Below are 25,358 nucleotides of genomic sequence, written 5' to 3' on the forward strand. Positions count from 1 at the left end.
CGGCTGCCACAATAATAAAGCATTTTTTATTTAACTATAAATTAATTACTTCTCCTAATTATGTCCCGGATTTTAAGTAATTAATAATACAAAAGGAAAAATCACAAAAAACACTTAAGGTCATGAAAATTAATTGCGATTTAGCAATTCAATGAGGCATCCACCTGATTTATTGAAAAGTATTGGTATCGGTATTGGTATCGGCGATACTGGCCCGTATTTACTTGTTATCGGATCGATACCAAAATATGCAGTATCGCACACCACTACTGCACAAATCTGCACAAACGTAGCACTAACCGTTCCGCCTATTTGCCTTTACGTTTCAAGTGGGTGGGGGGTCAGCTTCACTCTGCTGCGAGCTGTCGGCTTTCAGCTCGTGTCCGCGCCGTCGGGTGAGAAAGTCACATCTCACTGATTCTGATCCGTCGGCGGCTCCGCGCTTTGTGTTTCCGTCTTTGTGCAGAATCTGTGTTCCTGCTCTCATTTTAGCTGTTTGGTGGTTGTTGAAACTTTGGGAGGTTTAACCTGAGATTCTGGCGTTTCGGCCAAAGTAAATTTATATTAAAAAATCGATTCAGGATTTTAATGAATCGATATCACGTTATCCAAGCGAGAATCGATTTTAATCGATAATCAAAACACACCCCTGCTTATTGAAACCCCCAAAGATCAGATCTGAATCAGACAGGTTTTTGTTTTTTGTTTTCAAAGTTTAGACTTTTTATCAGGAACACGTGCTCACTTTTTGCAGGAACAGTTGAAACTAACATAAATAAATAACTCAAGAGGTGATAGTCAGCAGGGGGTGTACAAGTTGTGTGCCGCGTTGTCGGCGGTATAAGCTCGACCACTTGCAAGGTGAGCTGGCAGACATCACTGAATTAATCAGAGATGATTAGGTTCATTTTGACAAAGTGAGCAGATATTTAACCTCCTAGGACCTGGCGTCCAAACATGTGGACATCACATTTTGGGTTGTTTAGACCAAAATACCAAATTTTGCTCTACAAGGGCCTGATATCCACTGACGAGGATGTTATACTGCCACTGTGCTATCGAAATTTTAGACTAATATCCTCATATGTGGCTCTCATTTTTCTCAAAAAAAAAAAATTGGTAATTCTTTGTTTTTACATTCATCAGGTCCCAATCAGCCCAAATATCAAAGAGAAATTAAAAATGAATGCCACGGAGGAGTTCGGGTCTTAGGAGGTTAAAGATGATGCCACTACATTCTTGTCTAGAAGATATTAAAAGTGTATTTGGTGACACACAAAAAAGGGTCAAGTTTAAGTATAGTTTGGCTCCACACATGTCCAAACCCTGGTGTGTGGGCCTACTTAGTTTTGAGAAATTGTCATGGGACCAGGGTCTGGGTGACCCAGGGCCTGTAAGAAGTTATGGACATGTGTGTTTTTGGTGCTGCTGTCTCCTGTTTCCATGTTTGTGTATCTAGGTGTGTGTGTGTGTGTGTGTGTCAGCCAGGAGCCTGGCCAAACCTGCGGAGGAGAATTACTCACACCTGCAGCTGATCGAGCCTCGTCAGAGGAGCTACTTAGGAGTGTGGTGGAGCTCTCTCCGATGCTGGATCATTGCGTAACTTCACGTTAGTCTCTTGGCGAGTTAGTTAAGGTTAGTCTGCCGCATTGTGGTGTTGCTGACGGCTGCCTCTTTGTTATTCCCCAGGAGGAGTGTGGAGACGAGAGGGCAGTGAGCACGGGGTGCTCAGACACTGAGGAGCGGAGACAAAGAACACTAACACTGGCAAGAGGACATGTCAGAGTCGGGAACGCACTGGGGATTTATTGTTGTTTGGATTATTTTGCATCACTGTAAATAAATGCACTGACCTCATCAAAGAGTCCAGCATTTGGGTCCTCCTTCCCCTCATCATAGTCTGCCACACAGACAGTGAGAGAAAAGCCCACTAACAGAAAGCCCACCAGACCAAAGCAATGGTTTTGACTTGATCAGCATTAACCCCGCCCCCTGACTTTGATGGGTGAAGCTGACAAATAAAATGTATTTATGAACAGCGATGCAGGGCCAGGAGTAGCAACGTGAATTAAATAAATACATCATTAAATAATTCATTAAATGTGTCAGTAAAATAATTAAAATAGAAAACAAACCAATAATTGATTAAATATGTAATTAACTAATTTGAATTGTATATAAACATATAATGAAACATTTTAAATGAAATTAATGGATAATTCATTATTAATATATTTCTTTAATTGATTATGTACATTTTTTCATTAATTACTGAAATAATTAATTCATTAGTGATGTATTTATTTAATGCAACCATAAAATACCATAAATTGCTAATTTATTCAAAATAAGTATAAGACATCAATTTTAAATGGTTAAATTATGATAATGAATACATGCAACTATAACTGATTACAAAAAAATGAGGATTTTTTAAGCTAAAGCCAAAGTGCTGACTCATTTGGCATGTTACTCTCAAATGTTTTCCCTAATAACAATAACATAATTACACTTTAGCCACAAGAGGGCAGCAACATTAATATAAGTCACATGTATATAAAGGTACAGTGATTATATTACAGTGATTTTGACAAAAACAAAACAGAAGTTGATGGCAGTGTGTTTTTCCATGACAGAATAATATCGCACACCCCACTTTGCAGTTATTTATTTGTAAAAAATGTTTGGAATCATGTATGATTTTCGTTCCACCAATTTGTATTGGTCTTTCACGTGGAATTCCAATAAAATTGAATCATGTTTGTGGCTGTAATGTGACAAAATGTGGGAAAGTTCAAGGAGGCCGAATACTTTTGCAGCCACTGTAAAGTTCACTATCAGTGACATCATAGCACCCACCCAGCTGTATAGAAACTCCGTCATGCTAGCTAGTACGCAGTACGAGTTATTGTAACTGACTGTAAAAAGTCAGCACAGCGAAAATAAACTCCACCTAAACTTGGTTTATATCTGACCCAGATAGACTGCAGGTCATAACTTCTTACATGAAGTTCAGTTCACCTGACACTCGGACCTGCGGCCGCCTCGGGTCTCTCCTCCTCCTGCCTCCCCTCTCCCTCATCCACCTGCTGCCTCTGTGGAAGCTCCGCCATAGCCACCACCAAACAACTGACTTATTTTTACACATCGACCAGCATCTGGCCAATCCACCACCTTTCATCGTTTATACCGTTACAACCCCCCTATCATCAGGTCATTAAAAACGAAAAATCACCATCGGTATGCCCGATGGCCAGTCCAGCTATGGTCGTGCCATCAGTTAACCCTTCATGTGCCAGCTGTGACACGCGTGCCCAGGGTTGCCGACCCCTGCTCTAAAGCATCTGATTTGGATTCCTGAGATCAAATGTATTTTCCTTTGGCTTTGTTTTCTTCCCATTTGTGGCTTTAATGTAGTGTTACATCCTGTTTGTTTGCTTCCATCTGTATACATGTCCAGATTCACTGTTATGTTTCTATTCTTACATTGCTGTGTGATCACTGTTCCCTCTGCTGACTGATGTGACCTTTTGTATCTTACACTGATACTTGTCATATTTGTATCTGCGCCTAAAAGATAAAAAGTTTTCCATGCTAAAACACAGCTCCACCTCCTGCAGTTCTCCCTCTGAACCACTAGATGTCTCTGTTATCTAAATGAAGACGTGCAGCACAGCAACCACAGCAGCGCTCAGATCACACGTGTCCTGTTCTTATGTATAAAAGCATGAAACAGGTGAGACAGGTGGGATCAATATTAATGTTGTGGAAATATATGAAAAAGCAACAGAAGAGTGAAAACATTTCGTGTTTCTAGAAAGATCTTTCAGCTCATAGCTGCTCACAGACTGTATTTACAAGTGACAAACTGTAACTCTACAGTACATCTACAGTGTATATCAAATATATTCTGTATTCAAATCTATTGAGTGATGTTTGAAAGTCTTTCCAGGTGAGTTTGATCCAGGAGGGTCTGAAGCCAGAGTCAGACAGAGACTGTGCAGAGACTGTAGAAGGACAGAGCAGCAGCAGAGCAGTCCAGATCCACTGATGATCCTCTGTCAGATCCAGAGGGACACACAGGGATGATGCTGGACTCTACATTGTGTCTGACAGTGGAGCTGTTCTCAGAGCAGTTCACTCTGCAGCACTGACAGTCATCTGCACTTCATTCCTCTGTCAGTCACTGCTGGATGAAGCTCTCCTCTCCACCTCCCAGTAACATGGCCCAGTCAGAGCGTCTCTACACACAAGCTGCTGCTGCTTCAACCTCTCTGGATCATCAGGACACAGCTCCTCCTCTCTCAGCACACACACCGTCCTGTTTACCATCATCAGCTCCGCCTGAGAGAAGAAGGAAGAGCAGAGGAGATAAACGAGTGTTTCCAGAGACTCTTCATCAGCTGTCAGTCAGTGATGCAGCACATCCAGTATAAAGAGCAGCAGGGACTTCAGTGCTGGGACTGTACTAGGACTCATTGTTGCTTCACTTTTTCTAACCTTTGGATTTTTATTGAAGTTGATGAAAATGTTTCTCACTCCTAGTTTGAGTTTGGACTTTCATTCATTAAAATAACCTTGGTGTGTCCACTCTGAGCTCTGTAGGAACCCCAACAACTACCCCAACAATCCAGATGGACGGTTCCAGCTGTTCCATCCAAACATCTGCTCTCACTAAATTCTTCCTCACCTACAGACTGTGTTCTTCACTGCTTTAAACTTGGAAATGAATGCAGTCATTGGTCTGCGTGCTGCTTTGTTCAGAGAGCTGATTGGCTGTTGACAGTGTTTGATCACAGCGTGTCAGCCGTTACTATGGTGACCATAAAGGTCAGAAACAGGAAGTGTTTGTGTCCAATCCTGAAGCCTGTCACCATTCTCCTCTCACAGCTTCACTGAGAAGCTGCAGCTTTACAGGAAACACTGGATCTTTGTTTCATACTGACTGTGTTTAGTACAATACTGCTGGTAGCACCACACACTCACTCCATCACTCTACTTACACCAGAGTCTCCAGTCTGTAGTCTGGACTCTGCTGAAGATCAGACAGCTGCTTCACATCTGGATCCTTCAGGTTGTTTCCCGACAGGTCCAGGAAGCTCAGATGGGAGGGGTTGGACTTCAGCGCTGCTGCCAGATAATCACAGCTGATCTTTGACAAACCACAGTCGCTCAATCTGTATAAAGAATGAAAGATGTAAGTTTATTAGACAAAGTGTGAGCTTGAAATCATTCAGTGTTTCATCATCTGTTCAGAGCTGAAGAAGGTTCAGAATGTAGAAGTTTAGAAAATGGAAACTCCAAACAGCTGAAGCCAACAGGAAGCAGCTTCAAACAGGAAACTGTGCAGAGTTTTCAGACTATATGTCCTGATGCAGCCAGTTGGATTTTGGAGATTTGAATCTCTGTTCTGTGACTAAGACCTTGAATCATTTCTTCCAGTTGGTCCAACAAGACAGACTAAGTATTGGACATGTGTTGTGGCTCCATTAGGGGAGCTTCTAGATGTGATGTGATGGCCCCTCTGGGTCTGTCAGGTCACAGCACTGAAGACAGCTCAAACTGGGCACACAGTTGGTCCAGTCTGGACCAAAGACTCTATACTGGAACTGAGGGACTGCTTTGACTGCACCCACTGGGACTTTTTAAAGGCTCATGTTCTCACTTAGATCATCGATTTCTACTTACATTTCTTTCTGGGAAAAATGGGGATTACTTTGAAAACAGGAAGTATTTTCCCCAATAAGCAGCCCTGGATTAGTAAATCACTTCAACATGTTCTCAGGCAGAAGAAGCTGTCTTGTTATGAGGGAGAGAAGAAAAAGATTGAGGCACAGAAACGTGTTGAAAGAGAGATAAAGCAGCTAAAATCAGGTGTAAAAGTAAAGCAGAGGATGAGCTGAATAAAGGACACTCAAGGCTGGCTTGGAAAGGAATGAAGTCCATGGTGGGGATGCAGAACAAGGAGCAAAGATGAATGTGATGCTGAATCAGCAGAAGACTTGGACTCATGTGATTCCAGCTTTGATATCATTGATTTCAATGAAGAGCTTTGTGATTGTAGCAAAGGGCTGGTAGCTCTGAGAGTCCCACTGATGAGGTGTTTGTGTGGAAATCTCTCAGTGGGACCAAAGAGAGAAAAAGCCCTGGTCCTGATGCTGTGGGAGGGAAATGATTGAAGTGTGCTGTGAGGAACTGACTGGGAGATTTTCACACATTTTCCAGTCCTCCTTGGAACAACAGGAAGTTCCCAGCATATGGAAACAAAGGTTAAGTGTCCTATGGCACTCAGTGATGATGGTGCTGTGGCCCCACCACCTCCACCTCTTTGTAAAGGAACTAACTGTAATCTGAAGCTTCAAATGGAACTAGGACTTCCTCCACTAGGTGGCAGTGTCTGATGAGAAAGTGTTAGTGGAGCTGGCCTGGAGTCAGAAACAGGAAGATGCAGGATTTGGGCTTAAATGGGGAAAAGTGGTTCGCACTAGTTCCTTAAAGCAAGAAGGTTGTAGGTTGAAGCTTGTTGGTCTTTCTGTGGAGGTTGGATGTTCTCCCACAGTCCAATGAAATGCTGCTTAGGTTCATTGGTGCTTCTAAATTGGCTGTAGGTGTGGATGTGAGAGAGTGCTTCTCTGTCCCTCTCTGTTGGCCCTGTGATGGACTGCTCACCTGTGCAGGTGGACCACGCCTCTTGCCCTATGACAGCTAGGGCACAGGCTGCAGCCCTGTGAGCCTAAGCTGAATAAACAGTTAGCAAAAATGATTCATAGATGGCCTGAAATCCCCAGTTAGCAGTTTGGTAGATAGCTATGACATGCTAATCCCATCCAGCAGCTGTATTCTACCTGTAAGCTGATCCCTGCTGAGCCAAAGCACTTTTCAGATACAAATTACAACCTTTAATAGAAACCTATTGGTCAGCATCTTATTAGCCTGCTGTTAGCTTCATTCCACAGAAAACTGAGAGAAACTAACAGAGTTGATAAAGAATAAAGAGAAATGTGCTGATTTAAAGCCTTTGAAGTGCTTCAGATGATCTCTGTCCACTTCTGTCCACTCATTCATTCATGTAAGCTTCTAATGCAGCTTTGATCTTCACAGTCTGCTTCATGAAACTCATTCTAACCCTGAATGTCAGAGTGTTCCTCCTTCTCTTTCCCATCATTCATGCTGGCAGTGGAGGAGATTTGGATGTTGGACTGTGTTTTGGATGATGTGTGTATGTTTGTGTTGGACTGCTGTCTGTAAAGCAAACGGACATTTTGCTTTGGATTTCAGTGTCACACAGACTTTAAGGTGGAATGAAGAGTTGGAGAGTTTCACAGTGAATTATCCAGTGGAGGATTTTTCTTCTTCTTTGAAGGTTTGAAATGTGAACATTGTTCTGCTGCAGTCAATGGACTAAACCAGAGAAGAAGAAAACAGACTTTACCATGAAGATCCTCAGTGTGGATCAGTATAATATCAGCCTGATGTCTGCAGTTTAGTGTCAGCACAACTTTCACATCATATTTATCTCAGCACAACTAAAACATGCTGACTGACCTCAGAGTTTCAAGTCCACATCCTGGACTCTCCAGGAAACCACACAGATGCTTCACTCCTGAATCCTGCAGGTTGTTCTAGATCAGGTCCAGCTCTCTCAGATGGGAGGGGTTGGACTTCAGTGCTGCTGCCAGATAATCACAGCCGATCTCTGACAAACCACAGCCCCTCAATCTGTATAAAGAATGAAAGATGTAAGTTTATTAGACAAAGTGTGAGCTTGAAATCATTCAGTGTTTCATCATCTGTTCAGAGCTGAAGAAGGTTCAGAATGTAGAAGTTTAGAAAATGGAAACTCCAAACAGCTGAAGCCAACAGGAAGCAGCTTCAAACAGGAAACTGTGCAGAGTTTCAGACTATATGTCCTGATGCAGCCAGTTGGATTTGGAGATTTGAATCTCTGTTCTGTGACTAAGTCCTTGAATCATTTCTTCCAGTTGGTCCAACAAGACAGACTAAGTATTGGACATGTGTTGTGGCTCCATTAGGGGAGCTTCTACATGTGATGTGATGGCCCCTCTGGGTCTGTCAGGTCACAGCACTGAAGAGAGCTCAAACTGGGCACACAGTTGGTCCAGTCTGGACCAAAGACTCTATACTGGGACTGAGGGACTGCTTTGACTGCACCCACTGGGACTTTTTAAAGGCTCATGTTCTCACTTAGATCATCGGTTTCTACTTACATTTCTTTCTGGGGAAAATGGGGATTACTTTGGAAACAGGAAGTATTTTCCCCAATAAGCAGCCCTGGATTAGTAAATCACTTCAACATGTTCTCTGGCAGAAGAAGCTGTCTTGTTATGAGGGAGAGAAGAAAAAGATTGAGGGACAGAAACTTGTTCAAAGAGAGATAAAGCAGCTAAAATCAGGTGTAAAAGTAAAGCAGAGGATGAGCTGAATAAAGGACACTCAAGGCTGGCTTGGAAAGGAATGAAGTCCATGGTGGGGATGCAGAACAAGGAGCAAAGATGAATGTGATGCTGAATCAGCAGAAGACTTGGACTCATGTGATTCCAGCTTTGATATCATTGATTTCAATGAAGAGCTTTGTGATTGTAGCAAAGGGCTGGTAGCTCTGAGAGTCCCACTGATGAGGTGTTTGTGTGGAAATCTCTTAGTGGGACCAAAGAGAGAAAAAGCCCTGGTCCCGATGCTGTGGGAGGGAAATGATTGAAGTGTGCTGTGAGGAACTGACTGGGAGATTTTCACACATTTTCCAGTCCTCCTTGGAACAACAGGAAGTTCCCAGCATATGGAAACAAAGGTTAAGTGTCCTATGGCACTCAGTGATGATGGTGCTGTGGCCCCACCACCTCCACCTCTTTTTAAAGGAACTAACTGTAATCTGAAGCTTCAAATGGAACTAAGACTTCCTCCACTAGGTGGCAGTGTCTGAGGAGAAAGTGTTAGTGGAGCTGGCCTGGAGTCAGAAACAGGAAGATGCAGGATTTGGGCTGAAATGGGGAAAAGTGGTTCGCACTAGTGCGTTAAAGCAAGAAGGTTGTAGGTTGAAGCTTGTTGGCCTTTCTGTGGAGGCTGGATGTTCTCCCAAACCAGAGAAGAAGAAAACAGACTTTACCATGAAGATCCTCAGTGTGGATCAGTATAATATCAGCCTGATGTCTGCAGTTTAGTGTCAGCACAACTTTCACATCATATTCATCTCAGCACAACTAAAACATGCTGACTGACCCCAGAGTTTCAAGTCCACATCCTGGACTCTCCAGGAAACCACACAGATGCTTCACTCCTGAATCCTGCAGCTTGTTCTGGTTAGTCGACCAAGGGGGGAACACAGTACTCAGGTCCAGCTCTCTCAGATGGGAGGGGTTGGACTTCAGTGCTGCTGCCAGATAATCACAGCTGATCTCTGACAAACCACAGCCCCTCAATCTGTATAAAGAATGAAAGATGTAAGTTTATTAGACAAAGTGCTTGAAATCATTCAGTGTTTCATCATCTGTTCAGAGCTGAAGAAGGTTCAGAATGTAGAAGTTTAGAAAATGGAAACTCCAAACAGCTGAAGCCAACAGGAAGCAGCTTCAAACAAACACAACAAGAGAAAAAACTCTGAATGTTTCACATTAAAGTCGTACATTTCTCATAAAAACAGGACAAAGACTTGAAAAAGTCGTGTTTTTCCTTCCAGGAACCACATGGCTTCACTTTTAAAGGTGAAGTGCGAAAGAAACGGACATATTTGAAGTCCAACACCTTTTTCCAGTCACATGATTAAAGCAGACAAACTACAAGCTCATTTTCATTCCAACAAGTCATCTTCTGACCTGGACTAACAACACTGGTCTCTATGTGCAGCTGGCTGTGAGACCAGTGCTCAGGGAGCGTCTACAAAGTGCAACACTGAAAGAACATCACACACTCATTTGCTTCCATCACACAAACATCTACTGTCATTATTGTCACCAAACTCTGTGGATCCTTTATTGCAAATTCAAATGGGATCAAATGGTCAGACAAAAGAGGGTTATGAGGAAATATGATGAAATGTTGTGTATTAGCAGCAAGTTATTGAATCATTTTCCTCACAAACCAAACAAAATGATTGACAAACATGTTTTTACAAACTCAGTGTTGGACTTGGATCAGCAGGATAACCTGATGTTTAAAGGCATTTGAGTCTCGCTGTATGAGAGTCCAGTTATTCCTCAATATTTATGGATGATGTTCTTTCTTTTGGCTCTCAGGAAAGGCGGTCGCACTTTTCTCCTCTCCTGCCCTTATCTTCCCTGCTTAGCTTCTTCTGTCCTTGTCTTGTCTTGTGTTTTATTACTTTCCCTGGAACACTCTCTCACAGTCTGTGTCTAAAACCTAAAAGAGAACTATGGATTTGATCAACTGGTCTCTGAACGCTATTGACACCATTTTCTCAACGAGAAGTCTGGGCTCGGGAGAGCCCGAGTGCCCTGGAGGTACTTTCCCTGCCGGATACACGATGGACGGGTGGCAGAACTGGAGGATCGTGTGCCTGGCGGGATTGTCGATCTAGGACGCTGAAGATATCTACCTATTCGGAACCATGATAACAGGGTTCTTGCTGATCGGAGCTGGCTTGGCCCTGGCCTATCGGAGAATTAAGAGAGGGGAACCGGCTGTTCAAACACCCAAAAGGCTGCCCGCTGGGATTGAAACGATTGGACGGGGTGCGACTTCTCAGAAAGGGCTCACTGAATGCAGCATGGTTAAGAGCTTGGAGGCGCTTACGACTGCAGTGAATGCTCAAAATAACACCTCTGAGCGTATATTGGATTTCATCAGGAAAGAATCCACCCAAAACAACAACTCAGGGAGGAAGCTGGATTACATCTCGGATCAGTTGGCTACGGTCGTGAGGTCTCAGAATCTGCTCTGTGAGCAACGGAGTGACAAGATCACGGGATCGACGGCTAATAACATCATGGAGAAGCTCGCAGCTATTCAAAGGGAAATTGAGAGACCAGTGTCGGAGTGCTAAAAACAGCTTGAAATTCTCATGAGTTGTTTGCAAAAGAAAAATCACCACCATAATGCGACTACCCCTTCGGCGCCAGCTGTGGGCTCAAGGCTGGAGCCGAACAAAAAACTCCTTGATAACGACTGTGTTTTGTCTGCTCCTCCTTTCCTATGCAAGGCCACCTGAGTTGGCTGGAAGACTGTTTACTTAGCCTGGCAGGGCGAAGGACACTGTCTCAGCTTGACTCTGGACACACACACACACACACACACACACATACACCTACACTGATATGCACACACTGATCCCCCCTCCCTTCCAAACGTCTACGATGCTTGTGCCCTACCGGGGAAGATGGCAGTCGACTGGACCAGCGCAGACATGCTGCAGGACCGGAAGTGCTGTCTACACCGGCTCTCTCTTACCCTTTACCCGCCCCTGTTGCTTGTCTTGTGTTTCTATGGTGTATTGATAGTCATGTGCTTTTTGTGCTAAGGTGTTTTTTCTGTTATCAAACTGTTCTCCCACTAGGAGCTCAGTCTGAGTGGAGTTTTTTTCTCCTCCTCTCTCCTCATGTTATGTATTTTCATTGTTTTTTTTTTCCTATCAGCCTACCTTTCTGACATGTCTCCCCAGTGTGTTGTTTGTGTAAAGTTGGTCAGAAGGTTCCTTTGTAAGTGCGCATGCGCCATTAGCGTGCTGCCTGCTGTAACCCTAATTTCCCTTGGGATTAATAAAGTATATTGATTGATTGATTGATTGATTCAGTGTTGCACTTTATAGACGCTCCCTGAGCCTCACAGCCAGCTGCACATGGACCAGCTGACATTACCCAGCATTAGAGGCGGGTGTAAAAAGATGGATTTTCCTATTTAAATGGTTTTAATTTGAATAAAGCAATGTTGATTCATTCAATCCTGAATGGATTTTTAATATAAATGTATTTTGCCAGAATCTCAGGTTAAAGCTCCCAAAAGTATTTCAACAACAAGCAAACAGCTAAAACAGTAAATGAGAGCAGCTAAACACACAAAGATGGAAACACAGAGCGTGGATCGTTCACTCGACGGCACGTACACGGACACGCCATCGGGGCTGAAAGTATCACAGCTCACAGATCCTGAAGCTGCAGGTTTCATCTGTCTCCAACCAAAACTGAGTGAACCAGCAGCAAAAGAAGATCCAAACTCTGCTTCACGTTTGATAAATATGCTCATGAATTCTCTCTGACTTTGACGTTTACTTCCTGCACAGCTCTCTCTCTCTCAGTGTACTTCAAGAACAGTTTACCTTCAAAAATCTGTTTTCTGCATTATTCACTGCTTATTACTAGAGATGGACCGATCCGATATTAGGTATCGGTATCGGTCCGATACTGACGTAAATTACTGGATCGGATATCGGCGAGAAATAAAAAATGTAATCCGATCCATTAAATATCAAAAAAACACCTCACAAAACTTGCGACATGGCGTAACTCGGCTCATAACCGTAGCACCTCGGAGCAGTGTGCCTCACGTGATTGAGCGACTGTGTGTATTTGTAGCCTCGCTAGCAAACCAGCATTTCATCTCCGAGGAAGTTATCCCAGAGAGAAGTAAAGCAAGTGTGTAAGTTCATCTCTGAATGTTTGTAAAGCGTACCTGCGTTAAGCTTAACCACCGATATATGGAGCGTCTGCCTCTCTCTCTTTCCCTCCCTCTCCTGCCGCTACTTCATGAAACTCCTTAATGATCAGCTGATCGGCTTTTCTGTCGCGAGTCCGTCTCTCTTGTTTGTTTTGGCCCACTTTGCACCACAAGGAGGAAAACAGCAGCTGAACAACAGCAGCGCGCTTTAAGCTTGATAAGCTGTTGTTAGAATTTATTTAATATTACTTTCTACACCAGGATCCTTTTCTACGTAGCTGATGGCTGGTAACTGTGCAGGGGCGGATCTAGCAAAGTGTAGCCAGGGGGGCCGATAGGGCATTAACAGGGAAAAGGGGGGCACAAAGACATACTTTTCTTTCTTATTCTCATTTAAAATGTCTAGCTTTTAATAAATAATTATCTGAATCTTACACCCAAAGTTTTAATCTGATGTAAAATGTATAGAAGTCCATTACTGTATATAGTAACTGTTAAATGTCTAATATACCCTAGTAAGCTATACTACTTTTTCCTTTGGGAAGATACCATCTGTGCAGTCTGCAATTCTGTAGAAGAAAGATGTTGAATCTATTTAATTATTCTTGAAAAATAATTTATTTCTGTGCATTTTTTTTTCATACTGCATCAAATTAAAGTTGATTATGTCGATTAAGCATCATGAGATGGAGGGTGGGCGGTGGTTCCCTTTTTTTTTTTTTGCTGGGAGTTTGCAACCCTATTAGTTAGGTTGTTTAATATTTCTGCTAAGTACTCTTTAAAATACCAGAATAGGGAGGATGGAGCAGGTTTAAGTTTATTAGATTGATCAGTGTTGCTGAACTATGAAATATTTTGGGTGCAGTGTATTTTTTACATACAGGTATAACAGAATAGCTTTAGTGTTGTTGTTTATTTAAACTTGAGTATGAACTTATACAAAATGCAGCAAGATATTAAAAAAAACAGTTTTATTGATTAAAAAACACACTATATCGGATTAGTATCGGTATCGGCAGATATCCAAATTTATGATATCGGTATCGGTATCGGACATAAAAAAGTGGTATCGTGCCATCTCTACTTATTACGCACCAGTCTGCTGTTGTGTTCACTGCTGTCGGCCTCTGAAAACAAAGCCTCATTTCTGCTGTTCAATACTGAAGAAATTGAAACCTTTTAAAATGATGACAGATTACAAACTCTCAGCTGTGTCTGTAATCAAACCTCTGTAACTTTGCTTCACTTCAGCAGCATCAGCTCATGTTCACATGTTGATTCATGGTTTGCTTCAGTTTTTGATTGACTGCAGAATATTTTGAAGGTTATCTGCTATAAAAAGCCAGAAGAGGAAAATCTGCTTCATGTGTTTCTGTTTGATCCTCAGTGACTTTGACACAAAGGCCTCTGCTGTGATGATCACACCTCTGATCAAGTCTCACAGTGTCAGCTTTGTTTTCATACATATGGATATGTGCTGATAAATGATCAGAATTAGAATATTTCCCACTGTCTGCTGTGTGCCGTGACCTTTGACCTAAAGACAGTCAGCTGTGGATTATTCATTGTTGTGTCTGATACTCAGAACTGTGAGGAAGAAGCTACACAGTTAATCAGGGTCCACTCTCTCTGAATCAGGAAAGGTGGGCAGGCCGCGTGTGGGCCGCGGGCCATACGTTGAGTATCACTGTTTGAAATGTGAACATTGTTCTGCTGCAGTCAATGGACTAAACCAGAGAAGAAGAAAACAGACTTTACCATGAAGATCCTCAGTGTGGATCAGTATAATATCAGCCTGATGTCTGCAGTTTAGTGTCAGCACAACTTTCACATCATATTCATCTCAGCACAACTAAAACATGCTGACTGACCTCAGAGTTTCAAGTTTACATCCTGGACTCTCCAGGAAACCACACAGATGCTTCACTCCTGAATCCTGCAGCTTGTTGTTGATCGAAGACCAGTAGTCAGTACTCAGGTCCAGCTCTCTCAGATGGGAGGGGTTGGACTTCAGTGCTGCTGCCAGATAATCACAGCTGATCTCTGACAAACCACATTCCTTCAATCTGTATAAAGAATGAAAGATGTAAGTTTATTAGACAAAGTGCTTGGAATCATTCAGTGTTTCATCATCTGTTCAGAGCTGAAGAAGGTTCAGAATGTAGAAGTTTAGAAAATGGAAACTCCAAACAGCTGAAGCCAACAGGAAGCAGCTTCAAACAAACACAACAAGAGAAAAAACTCTGAATGTTTCACATTAAAGTCGTACATTTCTCATAAAAACAGGACAAAGACTTGAAAAAGTCGTGTTTTTCCTTCCAGGAACCACATGGCTTCACTTTTAAAGGTGAAGTGTGAAAGAAATGGACATATTTGAAGTCCAACACCTTTTTCCAGTCACATGATTAAAGCAGACAAACTACAAGCTCATTTTCATTCAAACAAGTCATCTTCTGACCTGGACTAACAACACTGGTCTCTATGTGCAGCTGGCTGTGAGACCAGTGCTCAGGAGCGTCTACAAAGTGCAACACTGAAAGAACATCACATACTCATTTGCTTCCATCATCCAACCTGAAGAGGAAACAGAGACGGCTCCCTTCAAAGTAAAAGCTGCTCCTTTTGGACACAGTATCAAAGAAAGTCTACAGTATAACATAGAAAAGACAGAAAAAGTTTTGGTTGTTTTAAATTGTGCAGAAATGAAACTACACTAAGCTCAATTATGTGACAGACATTTCATCCCGTGTCAGTTTGGCCTCATCCTGGGCGGATTATCCAGCACACACTCTGACCACAGGCCCAGGGGCCACGCACAGCTGGGCTCCATCCAAGAGACAGGAAACAAACCAACACAATAATAAAAAGCACCATGTGATCTTCTTACATCTTCAAGACAAACATAGTAAAATCATGAGCATATTTGTTTCCTGATAAAATGATGTGACAGGTAGAACAGAGTAAAGTGGTGGTGTTACAGCCTTTCTCCCCTCTGCTGCCGAGGCTGTTAGTCTCTCCCAAACTCAGCTACAGGACTTCCAAATGAATGAAAGCAGCAGAAGTGGCTTTACAAATGAAAGAGGAAGAGGAGAAGAAGAGAAGAGGGAGGCCACCCTGACCATCACTCCAGCTGAAAACATCACACTTCCATTAAAGTTGGTGAGAAAATGTTGAGCAGGATGAGCTGCTGGCTAATCTGGAGGCTGTAGCAGCAGCTCACAGTCACAGTGGATTTCCACTCATGAAAAAGCTCTGGCTGCTTCATTTCTCATCTCATATCAGAGACTTTAGTGAAGCTGTACTGTGATGCTTCCAAATTCAAGTGAGGCCTCCATAATGATTTCAGCTGTTCTGTACACACACTGTGTGCCCTGTATGGCTCAAAGTCTCTGCAGCCTGGTTTTATTTGCTATCATCAGATCTTCAACAGCCTCATTCACATCCCTCACACACTCTACAGCCTCATCAGCACTGACTTCATCTTCACTGACTGATGAGGCACAATATGAACCTGTGGAGGCTAAAAACTGTCCTGTCAAACATCTCCCCATCACCACTCCACTTCTGTCAGCCTTTAAACGAACCCTGCTCAAGTCTGTCACTTCTGTTTGGAGCCAAAAGGAAAAACTGTTGTTCAGTCGTTTGGAAAGACACAACATTTCTGAAAGCACTCAAACTTCTCACATTTGTCTTCAGACACATCCTGAACATTTAGGAACCAAAGAAAGTTTCAAGCATCAATCAAAGACCTGAAATATAGAAAAACAACAACAGCTGCAGTCAGTGAACTCACCTCAGAGTCTCCAGTCGACAGTTTGGACTCTCCAGTCCAGCACACAGAAGCTTCACACCTGAATCCTGCAGCTTGTTCTCACTCATGTCCAGCTCTGTCAGATGGGAGGGGTTGGACTTCAGGGCTGAGGCCACAACTTCACAGTGAGACTCTGAGAGTCGATACCGAATCAGCCTGTGATGATAAAAAATATAAAATGTGTTATTATAAAAGTAGAAAATCTGCATTATAAACACAGACTGAATGCATATGAAGACAAAACAGAGTGAGGTCATAATCTGATGAATCTGCTCTTCACATCTGTGCTTCAGCTCCTCTTACTGTGTTCAACATGACACAATGATTCAGTCTCTCTCAGACCTTCAGACTTTTAATGAGAATCTTTGTTTGGCTTTAATCGGCAGATGAGGGAGGAAGATGGTGTCACATTTAGGCTTCCATAATATCCACAGTCTGTCAGTGAGATCTGATCTAGAGTCAGAGCGAAGAAATACATTCGGACTGTTTCCTGTTTTGAATCCAGAACATTTTGAATGAGTTCAGCTCACTGAAGAGTTCCAGCTGGAAAGATGATCTCTGTTTGCTACCTGCTGCTGTCAGGTACGACTGTTCACGTCCACACGCAGGAAAAACCTGCTGACTGTTACCAAACGTAGCAGAAATCTCACCACTGGACAATAATGATGAATGAACTCAGAGCTGCTGATATCAGATCTGATTTCAGGGGAACTAAACACAGAAATGATTGGCTCATTTTAGCTTTCTGAGCCATTATCTGCTGGTGTGTCGCTAGTTGGCAGTAAATGATTTGTATTCCTGTTCCGGGCTTCAGTGTTTATGAGTCCAGATCCAGGTGACAGCAAGTCAAAATGATGTCACCTGTCTGTGTCCAGCAGCAGCCTGTATTCACTTTGAATATTGTTATAACCTGACATGGATCAGTTTGTCTTTGATTGGTTTGTAAATGTCAATGTTGTAAATTTCCATTGGACCTGAGTGACGGTACAAAGACAGAGAGGGAGAGAAAGGAGAGAGAGGATGGAGACAGCAAAGAGAGAGCAAACACAAACAGGTGAGAGTGGACAGGTGACCAAGGTCAGCAACCAATCAGAGAGCTTCTGTTTGACCCACAGTCACTGATGATGACTGCACATAACCAAGCAGTGTGTTACTCTGATATCAAATATGGATCCTGCTCTTATAATAATGATCATCAGATGATATTATTGTGTTATTTTGTAGCTGAATACGATGTTTGTGTGATTATCAGTGAAAGAAGCAGTGAGGAGGATGGAGAGAGAGAGAGACAGAGGGTGAAGTTAGAAACACTAAAAGGATTTTCATGGATTTCATGGATGATTTGAGTGATTTCCAGCAGGACACTTAAACATGTCAGTGGACGTCCTAAAGAACATATTCGCTGATATGAAACGTGTCATTGAACAGGATTAATATCAGTGGAAACATGGTGGAAACAGCTGTGACTGCATGGATGTGACACACTTCAAATCTGTTCTCCACTCTTGGATTTGGGATCCATGGAGCTGCTGCTGAGTCTGTATAATAAAGGAATGGTGTGGAAGGTTGCAGCGTACAGACACAAACACTTTGTGGTTACAATCTGATTTTATTTTCAAAATTAAACTACTAACCTACACTGATCAATGATGTTAATGATCACATCTGAACTCACCGAGCCTTTCTGCAGTTCCTCACAGCTGGAATCAGTCTCTGTCGTCCCCGCTCTGATGTGTTGTACTTCTGCAGGTCCAAGTCATCCAGAACCTCCTCTGACATCTGCAGCATGAAGGCCAGAGCTGAGCACTGGATCTCAGAGAGTTTCTCTGATCTGTTCTCTGACTTCAGGAACTCTTGGATCTCCTGATGTACTGAGAGGTGGTTCATCTCCATCAGACAGTGGAAGATGTTGATGCTTCTGTCAGGAGAGATTTCATCACTGTTCATCTCCTTCAGGTTGTTGATGACTGTCTGGATGGTTTCTGGACTGATCTCTGTCTGACCCAGCAGACCTCCTAAGAGTCTCTGGTTGGACTCCAGACAGAGGCCATGAAGGAAGCGAACAAACAGGTCCAGGAGGCCATTTTTACTCTGGAGGGATTTTCTCATGACTCTCTTGAGAAACACATCCAAAGAGGACTCTTTATATTTTTTCCCAAAGAAGTTCTTCAGCACCTCTGACTTCCTGTTGGTGTAACAGTGGAACATGTAGACTGCAGCCAGAAACTCCTGAATGCTCAGATGAACAAAGCAGTAAACTGGTTTCTGGAAGATCACACACTCTCTTTTGAAGATCTCTGTACAAACTCCTGAGTACACCGAGGCCTCTGTGACATCCAGACCACACTGCTCCAAGTCTTCTTGGTAGAACAGGATGTTTCCTTTCTCCAGATGTTCAAACGCCAGCCTCCCCAGCTTCAGAAGAACTTCCCTGTCAGCCTCCGTCAGCTCCTGTGGACTCGTCTCATGTCCCTCATGGTACTTGTTCTTCTTCCTCTTTGTCTGAACCAGCAGGAAGTGTGAGTACATGTCAGTCAGGGTCTTGGGCAGCTCTCCTCTCTGCTCTGTAGTCAACATGTGCTCCAGAACTGTAGCAGTGATCCAGCAGAAGACTGGGATACTACACATGATGTGGAGGCTCCTGGATGTCTTCATGTGGGAGATGATTCTGCTGGACAGCTCTTCATCACTGAATCTCCTCCTGAAGTACTCCTCCTTCTGGGCGTCAGTGAAGCCTCGTACTTCTGTTAGCCTGTCAACACATGTAGGAGGGATCTGATTGGCTGCTGCAGGTCGGGAAGTTATCCAGAGGAGAGCCGAGGGAAGCAGATTCCCCTCGATGAGATTTGTCAGCAGCTCACTGACTGATGACTTCTGTGTGACATCAGACACAAGCTTCCTGTTGGTGAAATCCAATGAAAATCTGCTTTCATCCAGGCCATCAAAGATGAACAAAAGATTACACACAGTGAGCTGCTCTGCTGTGACGCTCTGTAATGTTGGATAGAAAACATGGATCAGCTCCAGGAGACTGTACTGCTCGTCTCTGACCAAGTTCAGCTCCCTGAATGAAAGCAGAACCACCGCACTGATGTGTTGGTTCTCCAAGCCCTCTGCCCAGTCCAGAGTGAACTTCTGCACTGAGAAGGTTTTTCCAACACCAGCGACGCCGTTGGTCAGAACCACTCTGATGGGTCTCTGTTGGTCAGGTAAGGCTTTAAAGATGTCCTGGCAGCTGATTGGAGTGTCATGGAGGGCGTCCATCTTGGAAGCTGTCTCCAGCTGCCTCACCTCATGTTGGGTATGAACCTCTTCACTCTGTCCCTCTGTGATGTAGAGCTCAGTGTAGATCCTGTTGAGGAGGGTTCTACTTCCTGTTTCATCACTTCCTTCAGTCACACTTTCACATCTCCTCCTCAGACTGATCTTATGTTCATCTAAAACCTCCTGCAGACCAACATCTGCTGAAAGAAAGAAAAACAATGAGACTAAAGAGAAAGAAAACTCTTCAATGTCTGAACAACAACAAGAAGTCCAGTTTTCAGAAATGAGTCCATCAGCAGACAGATGTTCAGTCTTACTTTGTACACAGCTGCTCTGACTGGCTGTCTGCAGTCCAGCTCTGGTTCTGGATCTTTCTCCACACTGTGCAGAAGCTCTGATGGTGACACAGAAAAGTCAAAGTGGAGATACTTCTGTACACCTTTGATTAGACTCATTATAAAAAGGAAAAAAAGTTTGAACACAGTCATGTTTCCAGTTCACTGACTTACATTTATTCCATGGACACTCACTCTAACCTGAACCACAGCTACAACCCAACATTGTTGAGGCCTCATCTCCTCCTTTCCTGACTGTAGAGCTTAAATATGCAACAACCAACAAATAAAAGAATTTGGTTCATTTCAAAGAAATTCACACGGTGACCAAGTAAAGTAACCGTAGTAAAGGAGACAACATCCCATTGATGGTGGGATTATTTGAAAGATTTGCTTTAGTCACGTCACCAAATGCAGTTGAACCACCCGTGGATCCATGTTTGACCTTTCTACCACTCTGAGCTCTGCTTTTTAATCATTTTATTATTATCATCATTCATTTATTCATTCTTTGGAGGGGGGCTATTTCCTAATGCCGCCCTAATAAGGTGATGTTCAAGGGGAAATATAACAGAAACTCTTTCAGTGTTATTCATTAATAAATTAACAGATAAACTGTGAAGAAGAAGAAAACTGAGATTTAAAGGAGAGAGTGAGAAACTTGATCATCCATCCTCATAATACATGTTTATCAGTGTCTGCTGTGACCATACTGCAGTAATAACTACAAGTCTACATTTCTGTGACTGTTGATCAATCACAGCAGGAATCTGAGCTCATCTCTGCACACAGAGCAGCTTCAGCTCTGGGATAAACTGCTCGCTTCACGTCCTTCTCGGCTCACAGACACTCATCCTGATATTTTCCTTTAACATTTGATGGTATAATTCATCTGAGTTTACACTTTATCTGCATAAATACAGAAAAACAGACCCAAACACCATAAACCATCAGTTTCACCATGTAGAATATATTGTTGTTTCCTTGCTTTTAATTCAGAGAAAAACTCTGATTTTGATTTTCTCTGTTCTCTTTGCCACAGCCCATCCCAGCAGCAGCTGAAGCAGCTGACTGTCACAACACTGAATAACCTGGCTGGCACACATGTTAATGTTAGCCATTTAAATATTAGCAGTTAGCTGAGGCCACAAGAAGAAGAGGCCCTAGAAGAACGATGGATGATAAGATTAGATTTTCAAGACTAGGCAGAGACGTGTTTTCCTTTACTGTCTCTTACAGAGGAGGGAGCAGATACCAGACGAGGTCACGGAGGTACGGGGAGGATTCGCAGCAGACAGCAAGACTGCCACGTCCATGCGAGAGAGCGATGGCTACAATAAGCTCTGTTTTTGTCTCAATATATAATGTTGTACAGCCCATTTGAGGGTTATCCTCTCTGTAAATCAGATGCTTGATTTCACACAGAGGTCCACCAACTGAATTTGATCAGTTATGGAACGATTTACCTCGAAAGGCTCCTTCACTCGCTGCTTTTGAACTTCCTTTAAAACACACTTTTACTCCCTGACCTTTGACCCAGTGTGACATGTTGACTCACTACCTCAGACAGCTTAAAATTAGTCTTTTTGTTTTTTGGTGCTGCCTAAAAGAACCGTAAAATATCTGTCCTATATACAGTTATGTTCATATATTTTTGTACTACATCAGGAAACTCAAAAATATAGTTTGTAATATTTTAATCCTTATTTCTAAAACTGTTTTTTTCATTTTTCTTCTCCCATTGCATCAAAAATCATTATTTACACTGAATAAATGAGTCAGCAGCTCTCTTACATTGTTGCTGCAGGTTCATTACTGAAGTGTGGAGGTTTATCTTTGGACCGGTCACTCCTCACAGACACACAGCTGGATGCTGCAGGTCCTGCTCCATCCTCTTCCTCCATCTTCTTGATGTCAGGGTGGAGTTAGTCTGAGAGGCAAACACACACACTCAGAGGTGCTGTTGTACTGGAAGCATCACACTGACGGGTTTCTAAAGTTCTCATTGATCATTTCATGGAGTTTCTGTGGTAAACACTGTCCTGTGACGTATGTGTTATGGTGAGGGTCATGAGGGCTAACCAGCCCCACTCCTTACTCCTCATATTTCAGCCTGAAGCACAAGAACAGCCTCAACCTAACCAGGAGGCTGTAACCTCAAAGGGACTTCATGGTTAGAAATAAAGGTTCAATGAAATGAAGCAGATCATAAAAACATGAGTTCCAACTTTAAAAGAAGCATCCACACGATGACGGCACAGCAGAGGAGCACTTTCTCTAACACACTGATTCAGTTCCACTGACACAAGGACACACACAGGAAGGCACACACACACACAAGCCTTTATAAGAAACAACACAATCATCTGCGCTTGACTTGTCAATCCAAGTCCTTAGCCCATGAGCCCACGGTATCAGACCACAGATATTCCCTTACTTTGAAAAAATAAAGACAGTTTTCAGAACAGACCTGATGTTTCTGCTACAGCCTGTTTACCAATATAATCAATATCAGATATCAGAGCAACAGAAACCTCGGTGATCAGGACGCTGGGACTGAGAACAGGAAGTGGCTCAAACGTCACAGTTTCATAACGTCAGCCTGAACTCCACTCACGGAGTTTCTGTTGCCATTGTAGTTTTTAAAAAGTCCCGTGATAAAGGCGGGTCTTTCTGTGGATCCGCACGCTCATTGGCTAATAACTTGAGATTGACACATCGTTATCCAATGAGCGTGCGGGAACTTCCGACATAAAGTTGTTTCCTTTGAAAAACCAAAGTCTGATTATTTTTGCCTCCACTGACGGAGCCTGTTGTTCCCGCCACAGAGACACAGTAATGTCAGAGCGGTGTTAACACTCACCCTGCCTCAGCCAGAGGTGGGACCAAGTCATTGTTTTGCAAGTCTCAAGTAAGTCCCAAGTCTTTATCCTCAAGTCACAAGTCAAGTCTCAAGTAAAGTCAAGCAAGTCAGAGTCAAGTCGCAAGTCAAGACAGACAACTTTCAAGTCAAGTCCCAAGTCCGAAACTTTGAATTTCAAGTCCTTTCAAGTCTTTTTTTTTTAACCCTCTGGGGTCCCGGTATAATTGGCGTTCTTGACTACTTTTGATTTTACTTCTATATTTCACTTTTAAAATATGTTTTTCTTGCCTTGTTTGGTATCATTATTTACAGCACAACCTCAAATATCTGAAATTTGAGTTATTTTTTCATTTTGGTATACTATATTAGCACAGTTGATCTAAATTCAGACAAAAATTCAGAATCCGAGTAGAAAAAGTTATATTTTTTACATGTTTAACGAATCATTTTCATAACTTGAAATGCAAATAGAAATTGTACATTTCTAAAAATTATGCACAAGTTTTGCAAACAACAAAGTTATATGGTACTATTTACCTAAAAATGCAGCAAAGGCCTCAGGCGTTTTTATATAACCATTTAAATCTATTTACAGAACAATCAGGTGTGCTGCATCAAATAAGAAGGCACACAAATTATTTGTGCCAGTCCAAAAATGTAGTTTGTGTTCAGTATAAGACAGAGGAGAACACCACAGGCCTAAACCCTGCAGGTCTGACAACTGGAGGTGCAACAGTCCAGTTTTCTATGTGGAGACAGCGTTTACACTGGAATCTGCCTTTGACAGCTTTTTTAGATCAAATATGAAATTCAGCAGTCTAACCGACACACAATACAAAACAATAACTACACAACAAACTAACTATAGCCTCCAAACACGCTAAACGTCACTAATGTCTCACATATGAAAACTCTCTCTCTCTCTTTTTTTTCGCTCGCCCGCTTTCCGTCGCGGGTGTCACTCCTAAAACTTCCCTTCTCCCTAAACAACCAAATGTCACATGTTGCCTTATCATTTTTTTTTGATTGGCTGACATGGTAAACTCTAACACCAATAGGGAAGGGCTGTTTTTCTTTTCTTTTTCACTCGCAAGTGGAGAGCGTATGCTAGGCTGTCTGTAGAAAACGCCGTTTTGTCTAGCATCCCTGTTGAGAATAACCTTTGCAAATAAACAACAGCTAATAATATAAGATCAAAGTATTTTATTTGATGTATTGACATAAATGACAGAAGAAGAAAAAGGCCATGTATAGCAGGACTACTCAATTACACACTAAGGTGGGCCAGATTTTCTAACCAAAAAAAAAAATTTCCCAGGCTCAGACATGCAAAAGTTAAACACGACCATACACTAATTGCAAATTAAACACAGTGATTTTGAATTGTGATGTGATGGTAAAATAAATATTTGTCAGTCTAAACTGGGTTAAATCTACGGGGTTAATGATGGGAGGAGACGGAGAGAGACTGAGTACAGCTACAGAACCCACTTTCTGAAACGGACCCTGCTCACCATTCACCGACAATTCTGAGCTAACAAGTTGCATGTTATTCTTGGATGCGCTTGCAGGACCGGATTTAAAATAGCATGACAAACATATCATACCTGTTAAAGCCAAACAGTATCATCAACGTAGCTCGAAGAACATTTGCTAATAAGATGAAGTTAGCTAAGTCAGCTGTCTCATCGTAGCAAAAAAAAAAAAAAAAAAAAAAAAAAACCTACCGTTCTTTATGCAACTTCAAATGTCGGACAAAGTTGGAAGTTGTTCCATCTCCGTCTGTGATTCTCTTCTTGCATGTTTTGCATATTGCATTTCGTTTTTTTGTTGACTACTTAGTAGTTTATGTACCCGAAAAGAAATGACTCTTGGAAGCATTTTTGGCTCGAGCGTTTTTGTTCTTGTTTTTTCAAATCTGGTTAATTTGATTGGCTGTGCTACAGCCCACGCTCACATACATACGGAGTGTGGTAAGAATGAATGAATGAATAAAGTGAATTAATGGTCCGCACTTTTTATATAATATGTATGTTAAATTTTAGATTTGGGTAAAATATCAAGTCTTTTCAAGTAAACAGGTTCAAGTCCAATTCAAGTCCCAAGTCACTGGTGTAAAAGTCCAAGTCAAGTCACAAGTCTTACAACCTTTTTTCAAGTCAAGTCTAAAGTCATAAAATTAATGACTCGAGTCTGACTCGAGTCCAAGTCATGTGACTCGAGTCCACACCTCTGGCCTCAGCACAGCTCTCACTCTCCTCCTGCTCTCTCACACTAAACGGAGGCTCAGCTAAACTCACTTCCTCTTTACTTACAGGAAACCAGCGCTCAGAGGAGCCGACCGGCCTCACGTTTCACCCACAGACACGAACAGCGTGGAATTATCTTATGTCATAAGAAGAAACATATTCATGTTAACACTCACCTGCCTCAGCTCCACCTTCCTCCTCCTGCTGCTCTG

At 42.5% G+C, this 25,358-nt stretch overlaps 1 protein-coding gene across 2 annotated transcripts; it reads right to left on the minus strand.

The window, feature by feature from the left end:
• Positions 1-4,190: 4,190 nt before the first annotated feature.
• Positions 4,191-25,358, minus strand: LOC116318915 (protein NLRC3-like). 2 transcript variants are annotated; one of them, XM_039607998.1, is made up of 6 exons: positions 25,323-25,358; positions 21,829-21,964; positions 20,017-20,093; positions 18,111-19,899; positions 16,418-16,591; positions 4,191-4,344 (listed from the first exon to the last, which is right to left on the minus strand). In XM_039607998.1, exons 2-6 carry the CDS (start codon positions 21,936-21,938, stop codon positions 4,335-4,337), a joined length of 2,160 nt encoding a protein of 719 aa, XP_039463932.1. In that variant the 5' UTR covers positions 21,939-21,964; positions 25,323-25,358; the 3' UTR covers positions 4,191-4,334. The 2 variants fall into 2 exon arrangements, 1 of the variants encoding a protein (XP_039463932.1); XR_005611107.1 differs by lacking the exons at positions 16,418-16,591; positions 18,111-19,899; positions 20,017-20,093; positions 21,829-21,964; positions 25,323-25,358 and adding an exon at positions 5,004-5,160.

Source organism: Oreochromis aureus, linkage group 3 (genome assembly GCF_013358895.1).
Source record: "Oreochromis aureus strain Israel breed Guangdong linkage group 3, ZZ_aureus, whole genome shotgun sequence".
Taxonomy (NCBI): Eukaryota; Metazoa; Chordata; class Actinopteri; order Cichliformes; family Cichlidae; genus Oreochromis; species Oreochromis aureus.

What these genes read in the sequence shown, in the direction of transcription:
- LOC116318915 (XM_039607998.1), bottom strand. Translation starts at nt 21,938, where the DNA reads ATGGAGGAAGAGGATGGAGCAGGACCTGCAGCATCCAGCTGTGTGTCT. An exon ending in TCAGAGCAGCTGTGTACAAA is followed by an intron (nt 19,900 to 20,016) that starts GTAAGACTGAAC and finishes TCTTTCTTTCAG; the next exon opens with CAGATGTTGGTCTGCAGGAG. An exon ending in AGGAACTGCAGAAAGGCTCG is followed by an intron (nt 16,592 to 18,110) that starts GTGAGTTCAGAT and finishes TTATCATCACAG; the next exon opens with GCTGATTCGGTATCGACTCT.